Here is a 9,689-nt window from a genome sequence, read left to right on the forward strand (position 1 = left end):
TCCCACAGGCCGCAGCCTGTCTTCCGAAGTTTGGCAGTTTTCTTCTCTCATTCTGGCTGCACTTTCAGTCCCACCCACCTTATCTTTGGCCCCCTAATGTGGAGGGAAGTGGGCCGGTCAGAGAACCTCCTCACAGGTCTCCTCCTGGACTTGCATGACCAACTCAGGTACTGAGAGAGCATGGTTCATGGCAGAGTTGACTCAGGCCTACCTCTCCCACAGGTATACTCAAGCCTGCATGTCCCCAGAGAGGGAGTGCAGTGTTCATCAACCCCCAGAGGGACACGGAAGAAAATTATAAAACTAAAATTATAATTAAAATTATAATTTGAAACGCCATTACTTTAATTTTTAACATCATTAGGAATTCATTGCTGGTACTTTTTGAAAACCGGGGCTTCAGGACTTAAGTGTTTCTGGTTGATTATTTAATGATTCTAATTGATTAATTAGCAGTGTTGAGATGTGTTATCAGATTCAATTTGTGGTCATTCATTCAAAGAATCGAACAACAATGACATCACAGCAAGACCCCCTCCCCCACACCCCCTCTCATTGATTGATTGGTGCCTGGATTTCATGCCCGATTACTGATGGGCTATCAGGGATTGTCAATCATTATTGGTGTAGTCATTCCCTGTTTGAATGTCCCAGTTGTATAAATACAAGAGCTTGTGTTGGGAAGGGTCTGTTCTAGAACTTTCTAGGTGACAGTAGTAGTGAAGATGGCTTCCCAAGTGTGTCAGAACTACCACAAGGACTGTGAGGATGCTGTTAACAAGCAGATCAACCTGGAGCTCTATTCCTCCTATGTTTACCTCTCCATGGTGAGTTTTGTATTTTTGTGGGGTCTTGGTTCAAAGTTAGACCTGTAGCATCCATTGCACATAAGTGGTTGGCATTCCTTTTGGGTATCTCTGTTGTCCAGTTTGAATCCAATGTATGTTTAAGAACACTTGATTTCATTCACCTCTGTTTTGTAGTGTCATAGAATTTACAGTGTAGAAGGAGCCCATTTGGCCCATCGGGTCTGCACCGGCCCTTTGAATGAGCACCCCCCCCCCCCCCCCAATACTCTATCCCTGTAACCCCACTTAACCTTTTTTTGTTTGGACACTTAAGGGCAATTTAGCATAGCCAATCCACCCAATCTGCACTTTTTTGGACTGTGGGAGGAAACTGGAGAACCCAGAGGAAACCCATGCAGACAGTGGGAGAAAGTGCAAACTCCACACAAGACAGTGACCCAAGCTGGGAATTGAACCTGGGACCCTGGAGCTGTGAAGCAACAGTGCTAACCACTGCTATTGTGCCCCCCATTCTGGTCAGAAGATTGCTTAAAAATTGAAATTGGATTGAAACTATTCTTAATTGGGTGTCTAATTAGTGAATTGGCTGGCTCTGGTGTTAAAATCTTTCTCCAAAGGCCTGAAGTGACTATCTTCAACTACTAAGGTTTTGCTTTTATCTGACTGCTGATGCTAGACATCACAAAGGGAAGTTGAGTTGTCAATTTCCTTTCTGTTTTCTATAAATAAAACTTTCCCCCTTGGGGCTTCTAATCAGGAAAGATAAGGAAGCAGGTGGAATTGCAGCAGAAGCACTTTGTAATCTTTCAATGATTGGGTTTGTTAGCAAATCCAAACATTTTGGTCATAATGAGATGAGTCTTATTTCTGACTCTTTCCATTCAGTCCTCTTACTTTGACCGGGATGACGTTGCCCTGCGTCACTTTGCTGAGTTCTTCAAGGAGCAGTCACATGAGGAACGGGAACACGCTGAGAAACTGATGGAATTCCAGAATAAACGTGGAGGCCGCATCATCCTGGAGGATGTCAAGGTTAGATTTTAATGGACAAATTGGTGACTTTTGTTTTTTGGTCATGGAAGCCTGGAGGATTAATATTTTATGTATGGGGTTTGGATTGTCACTGGTTAGATGAGCATTTCTATTGCCCTTGAAAGGTGATGTGAGCTACTGCCTTAAACCCATGCCTATGTGGTGTAGGTATACCCACTGCTGTTTACATAGATATACGTAGAACATAAAGTGCACAAGGAGGCCCTTGGAAAGAGCACCCCATTTAAGCCCACTCCTCCACCCTATCCCTGTAGCCCCGTAATCCCACCCAACCTTTTTTGTCACGGGCAATTTATCACAGCCAGTCCACCTAATCTACACATCTTTGGACTGTGGGAGGAAACTGGAGCACCAGGAGGAGTGACCCAAGCTGGTAATTGAACCTGGAGCTGTTGGGGAGGGATTTCCAGAATTTTGAGGTACCCTTAATAACTAAGCTTGGAGATTAAACTGTAAAGAAGGCTTTATTAGACTAAGAACTGTGTTAGAGCTGAGACAAGTGCTGACTGCTACACAGCCCATGAGGCAACCCTTTATGTATGGCTCACCGATGGGCAGAGGCGGAGTCCCCAGGGTTCCAAGCCTGGTCTTGAAGGGGACATCACCTTGCATGATAAGGCAGTAACCGTTCATCAGAGGCTTGGAGGGGAATTTTGGGTGGTGATCACAGATATTTGTTGCCCTTTTTAAATGGCAGGTTTGGAAAGTGCTGTCTAAGGAGCCGTGTTGCATCTTGGACATGGTGCACACGGTTGCCAGTCAAGAGGAGTTGGATGAATGAAATTTGAGTGAGGCTGGTGTAATGTAATGAGGTTTGAAGGTGCAAGCAAATACAGATGTCATTAGGAAATCACTATTTCGGAACTAAAATTGGATAGGGGGCTCGACTCCCAACTTTTAAAAAAATCGTTAAATATACATTAAAACCCAGACCAGTTTTCCAAATTAAGCTTCTGCTCCAAATTAAGCTTCTGCTCTACTTTTAACTGAAATCCAGTCCAGGATCAGGACTTTATATACCAACCCCTTCAGGATTCCCTTGTGTTGATGGCTCTTGACTATTTCTGCCCAGTTACCTGTACTTTGGGAAGCATGCCGCTTCAGCTGACAGATGAGTGTGATCCCACCAGGACTGGATCTCAACCAAGTTCAGGACATGGGTAATGTGACTTGGATGGCTACAGTCAAATCTCATCAGGCTTGTCATGATATTTAGATCAGCATATCATGGTGCAATCAAACACTCACTGATGGAGATGCAGTAGGACCAACACACATGCAACATTACCAGTGAGAGTACACACTATAAAAACAGTTGACACTACAGTTCCCGCTCATTCCTGCAGCAGCCAGCTCAGCACTGAGCTCGGAGCCTGCCACTCAGACATAAAGAACAAAGAACAAAAATGTACAGCACAGGAACAGGCCCTTTGGCCCTCCAAGCCCGTGCCGACCATGCTGCCTGACTAAACTACAATCTTCTACACTTCCTGGGTCCGTATCCTTCTATTCCCATCCTATTCATATATTTGTCAAGATGCCCCTTAAATGACCCTACCGTCCCTGCTTCCACTACCTCCTCCGGTAGCGAGTTCCAGGCACCCACTACCCTCTGCGTAAAAAAACTTGCCTTGTACATCTACTCTAAACCTTGCCCCTCTCACCTTAAACCTATGCCCCCTAATAATTGACCCCTCTACCCTGGGGAAAAGCCTCTGACTATCCACTGTCTATGCCCCTCATAATTTTGTATACCTCTATCAGGTCTCTCCTCAACCGCCTTCGTTCCAGTGAGAACAAACCGAGTTTATTCAACCGCTCCTCATAGCTAATGCCCTCCATACCAGGCAACATTCTGGTAAATCTCTTCTGCACCCTCTCTAAAGCCTCCACATCCTTCTGGTAGTGTGGCGACCAGAATTGAACACTATACTCCAAGTGTGGCATAACTAAGATTCTATACAGCTGCAACGTGACTTGCCAATTCTTGTACTCAATGCCCTGGCCAATGAAGGCAAGCATGCCATATGCCTTCTTGACTACCTTCTCCACCTGTGTTGCCCCTTTCAATGACCTGTGGACCTGTACTCCTAGATCTCTTTGACTTTCAATACTCTTGCAGGTTCTACCATTCACTGTATATTCCCTACCTGCATTAGACCTTCCAAAATGCATTACCTCACATTTGTCCGGATGAAACTCCATGTGCCATCTCTCCGCCCAAGTCTCCAGACAATCTAAATCCTGCTGTATCCTCTGACAGTCCTCATCGCTATCTGCAATTCCACCAACCTTTGTCGTCTGCAAACCTACTAATCAGACCAGTTACATTTTCCTCAATCATTTATATATACTACAAAGAGCAAAGGTCCCAGCACTGATCCCTGTGGAACACCACTGGTCACAGCCCTCCAATTAGAAAAGCATCCCTCCATTGCTACTCTCTGCCTTCTATGGCCTAGCCAGTTCTGTATCCACCTTGCCAGCTCACCCCTGATCCCATGTGACTTCACCTTTTGTACTAGTCTACCATGAGGGACCTTGTCAAAGGCCTTACTGAAGTCCATATAGACAACATCTACTGTCCTACCTGCATCAATCATCTTAGTGACCTCCTCAAAACTCTATCAAGTTAGTGAGACACGACCTCCCCTTCACAACCATGCTGCCTCTCTAATACGTCCATTTGCTTCCAAATGGCAGTAGATCCTGTCTCGAAGAATTCTCTCCAGTAATTTCCCTACCACTGAAGTAAGGCTCACCGGCCTGCAGTTCCCGGGATTATCCTTGCTACCCTTAAACAGAGGAACAACATTGGCTATTCTCCAGTCCTCCGGGACATCCCCTGAAGACAGCGAGGATCCAAAGATTTCTGTCAAGGCCTCAGCAATTTCCTCTCCAGCCTCCTTCAGTATTCTGGGGTAGATCCCCATCAGGCCCTGGGGACTTATCTACCTTAATATTTTTTTAAGACACCCAACACCTCGTCTTTTTGGATCACAATGTGACCCAGGCTATCTACACTCCCTTCTCCAGACTCCATCTACCAATTCCTTCTCTTTGGTGAATACTGATGCAAAGTATTCATTTAGTACCTCTCCCATTTCCTCTGGCTCCGCACATAGATTCCCTTGCCTATCCTTCAGTGGGCCAACCCTTTCCCTGGCTACCCTCTTGCTTTTTATGTACGTGTAAAAAGCCTTGGGATTTTCCTTAACCCTATTTGCCAATGACTTTTCGTGACCCCTCCTGACTCCTTGCTTAAGTTCCTTCCTACTTTCCTTGTATTCCACGCAGGCTTCGTCTGTTCCCAGCCTTTTAGCCCTGACAAATGCCTCCTTTTTTTCTTTTTGACGAGGCCTACAATATCACTCGTCATCCAAGGTTCCCGAAAATTGCCGTATTTATCTTTTTTCCTCACAGGAACATGCCGGTCCTGTATTCCTTTCAACTGCCACTTGAAAGCCTCCCACATGTCAGATGTTGATTTGCCCTCAAACATCCGCCCCCAATCTGTTCTTCAGTTCCCGCCTAATATTGTTATAATTAGCCTTCCCCCAATTTAGCACATTCATCCTCGGACCACTCTTATCCTTGTCCACCAGTACTTTAAAACTTACTGAATTGTGGTCACTGTTACCGAAATGCTCCCCTACTGAAACATCTACCACCTGGCCGGGCTCATTCCCCAATACCAGGTCCAGTACCGCCCCTTCCCTAGTTGGACTGTCTACATATTGTTTTAAGAAGCCCTCCTGGATGCTCGTTACAAACTCCGCCCCGTCTCAGCCCCTGGCACTAAGTGAGTCCCAGTCAATATTGGGGAAGTTGAAGTCTCCCATCACCACAACCCTGTTGTTTTTACTCTTTTCCAAAATCTGTCTACCTATCTGCTCCTCTATCTCCCACTGGCTGTTGAGAGGCCTGTAGTAAAACCCCAACATTGTGACTGCACCCTTCTTATTCCTGATCTCTACCCATATAGCCTCAGTGCCCTCTTGAGGTGTCCTCTCACAGTACAGCTGTGATATTCTCCCAAACAAGTAGCACAACTCCACCTCCTTTTACATCCCCCTCTATCCCGCCTGAAACATGTAAATCCTGGAATGTTTAGCTGCCAATCCTGCCCTTCCCTCAACCAGGTCTCTAATGGCAACAATATCATAGTTCCAAGCTCTAAGTTCATCTGCCTTACCAGGGTCCCAGGTTCGATTCCCAGGTTGCATCACTGTCTGTGCAGAGTTTGCACATTCTCCCCATGTCTGCGTGGGTTTCCTCCAGGTGCTCCGGTTTCCTCCCACAAGTCCTGAAAGACCTGTTGGGTTAGGTAATTTGGACATTCTGAATTCTCCGTGTACCCAAACAGGCACTGGAATGTGGCGACTAGGGGATTTTCACAGTAACTTCATTGCAGTGTTAATGTAAGCCTACTTGTAACAATTATTATTATTAAATTTGAGCTTCCTGCTCATGGAACAAATGGCCACATCTTTTCATGGGGATTGTTCAGACTTCCCCCAAGATTGAAACTGGAATTTCACCATAAGTTGGTTAAACCTCATGCAGGAAATGTGCATCAGTTGAGGCTGTTCCACATGTGGCACAGTGCTTCAGTTATCGGCTAGTGATACACTTGAGGAGTGGGTTCTCCCTGTGGACATAATGAAAATTGCTTATTGTCAGAAGTAGGCTTCTAATGAAGTTACTGTGAAAAGCCCCTAGTTGCCACATGCTGGTGCCTGTTCAGGGAGGCTGGTTTGGGAATTAACCGTGCTGCTGGCCTGCCGTGGTCTGCTTTCAAAGCCAGCGATTTAGCCCTGTGCTAAACCAGCCCCTAATGTGCTAGCTCGGGAAGTAATTCTGTTCTCCAGTCCCAGAAACCTCTATCCTGGAGGTCTATATCTAATGGGGTTGTTGTGGTGGTTTCTGAACCAGGTGGAGTAGCAGTAGTGTGAATTGTTGACTTGTGCTTTTCCCATGTGGTACCGACCACTACTTTGACCTTGACTCTGTAGGTTTTGCCAATGGGTCTCGTCGTAGGGGCAGACATGTTTAACTTTAAACTGCCAGAGCTCAGAATATTGAAAAACATGAAGAAACCATGTAATTTTAGTGAAACTAACTGCCCTGAGTGACCCATTTCCTCATCTGGTGGATGATCTGTATCCTCTGCCGTTGTAATGGACCGTTTTTAATTTTAAAATCCATCCATCCACATCCTGGATTTTTCCTTCCTTCCCTCCCTTTCAGAAACCAGAGCAGGATGAGTGGAGCAATGGTCTGGAGGCAATGCAGAGAGCTCTGCAGATGGAGAAGAATGTGAACCAGAGTCTGCTGGATCTGCACAAACTCTCCTCTGGGAACACTGACCCTCATGTGAGTTCTTTATTTCTGGGCGTATATTGGAGTTCATAAGCTTGTAGGTCTTGATACTATTTGGAACATCTCTAATCCTAATAGCTTTGCTTTTGCTGGTGGGAGGGGTTGGGTGAAGTGGGTCTTGCCCCAATTTCCTGGGATGTAATAACATAACATCTAACCGTCTTACTATCTGTCTGGGGAAGCTCCCATGTTCCTTTATCTCCTGCTGAACATAAAATGCTTTCTGTCTCTTTTCAGCTTTGTGACTTCCTGGAGACTCACTACTTGGATGAACAAGTGAAGATGATCAAGAAGCTCGGAGATCACATCACCAACCTGAAGAGACTGGGAGCCCCTGAGAATGGCACGGGAGAGTACCTGTTTGACAAGCTCACCCTGGGAGAGTGACTGAAGTTATCCAGGACAATTCTGTAATCTCGGGTGATCTGTCATATCTGTACCTTGGCTTTATGTCCTAATCTAAACGGCACAAAATAAAGTCTGTTCATTACAGCTCTCGTGTCAAACATTCCTAACTGTACATTTAACCAGCAAAGCAGATTTCTGGTATGGAGGAAAGGCTGGTCTATATCAGGGCTTAACAGGATAACTCGGGAACACGGTTTAAACAATGGAATCTTCTGTTGGCTGCTCAACCCATCAAGTCTACTCTGCCATTCGAGTCGGTACTGGTTACTTGACTACCTTCCCAAGCTATCCTGATGCCATTAGTACCTAGACTAGAAGATGTATGGGGGAGGTAAGCAAGATATAGGGTTAGTGAGGATTATGGGAGCTTAATTACAAGGTGCGGTGATCGCAGAGCAATAATTTGGTTATTTTGACCCCAATTCTCTGGGGTCTGTGATTTGCTGAATGACTTGTTCGGTGAACATTAAGATGATGAAGCTTGCAGATCATAGCACCAACCAGCAGAGACTTGTGTTTCTGAGATAGTACCTGTTTAAGGAGCAGACTACTAGATTTTAATTATAATTAATCATGCCACTAGATTTTAATTATACTTGTTAGGATTCACAGGTGAAGATTATTTGTGTCACAATGGGAAATTGTGATTCCGTGTGATCTACCCATAACTTCAACAAACTTATTGAACTAAGGATCTGATTTGGCTACCACTGAAATTTAAGTTGACTACTTTTCTGGGATGTTTCTCTAGGGGCTGCACTGCAGACCTGCCTTGACATGTTGCATAGTTTTGCCAGGGGCTGGTTTAGCACTGGGCTAAATCACTGGCTTTGAGCAGACCAAGGTAGGCCAGCAGCACTGTTCAATTCCCGTACCAGTCTCCCCAAACAGGCACCGGAATGTGGCGACTAGGGGCTTTTCACAGTATCTTCATTTGAAGCCTACTTGTGACAAGTGATTTTCTTTTCATGTCTTTGGGGGTGTCAAGGTCCACTTCAATAAAGGGATTCTTGAAATGTAAGCCATTGCCAAGTGCTGAATTTGAATAAATAGTGGATGCAATGGGAGCTGCTAAACAGACCGGATACACGCAAGGTAAAAATAAGGGTCAGCAGGAGGGGAGTAGGTGCCAGCTGACCAGGCTAGTGGTTGTGAAAATAATGGAAGGACCGAATTTAAGGCAATCTATCTGAATGCACACTTTGGGTAGCTGAATAGGAAGGGAGGTGGGGTAGCGCTGTTAAAAGTGAGATTTATACATTCGTGAGAAAGGACCTCCGGTCCAGATGTAGAAATAGTTTGGGTGGGGCTAAGAAACAGAGCATTGGTTGGGGTTTATAGGTCACCAAGCAGTGGGCATGACGTAGGTCACAGGATCATTCGATGTGCATGTAACAAGCATAACCATGGGGGACTTGAATCTACATTTGGAATGGGTAAGCCTAATTAGTCCTGATGCTGTGGAGGGTGAATTCCTGGAATGTATACGAGATGGTTTTCTACAACAGTATGTTCAGGAACATCATTGCAGCTTACTGTGACACAAATTGCATGCACCATTCTAAATCGGATGGATTCCGAAAAGTATGGGACCAATATCTCAAATTTATAGGCTCTGTGATGTCTGACTTGCTCCGACAAGGTTTTACATTAGTTATGTTGCGCTGTCTTGAACTCGCTACACATGAAGGTGTGCATCATATGACCATGTCAACATGGCCTTATCTTATTCTCAAGCTTATGTTTTTTTTTCTCTATTGTGTGGTTGGAGGCACTAAGTTTAAGAAACAGCTGCATTGATGTTCTCCTGTCGTTTTCTGTGCTCGTGTAGTCAGAAGCATTTATGTTGTACTGTACCTGTGTTGCATTACTTGTAAAAATAAACTAATAAAAACATATATTTTTTAAATGACTGACTATGAGTGGAACAGCTAGCATTTATATCGCAAAGTGCGCCACAAGTCAGTTTTAGTAATTTCTGCAATGTAGGAAATGCATCAACCTTGATTGAGGGGATAAATAATAATATAATAATCT

At 44.9% G+C, this 9,689-nt stretch overlaps 1 protein-coding gene across 1 annotated transcript; it reads left to right on the forward strand.

Annotated features, from left to right (window-relative positions):
- Window positions 1-725: 725 nt before the first annotated feature.
- Window positions 726-7,631, forward strand: LOC140404138 (ferritin heavy chain A-like). Its single transcript, XM_072492554.1, has 3 exons — window positions 726-827; window positions 1,695-1,841; window positions 7,482-7,631. Exons 1-3 carry the CDS (start codon window positions 726-728, stop codon window positions 7,629-7,631), a joined length of 399 nt encoding a protein of 132 aa, XP_072348655.1.
- The last annotated feature ends 2,058 nt before the right edge of the window (window positions 7,632-9,689 follow it).

This window comes from Scyliorhinus torazame, chromosome 29 (genome assembly GCF_047496885.1).
Source record: "Scyliorhinus torazame isolate Kashiwa2021f chromosome 29, sScyTor2.1, whole genome shotgun sequence".
NCBI lineage: Eukaryota > Metazoa > Chordata > Chondrichthyes > Carcharhiniformes > Scyliorhinidae > Scyliorhinus > Scyliorhinus torazame.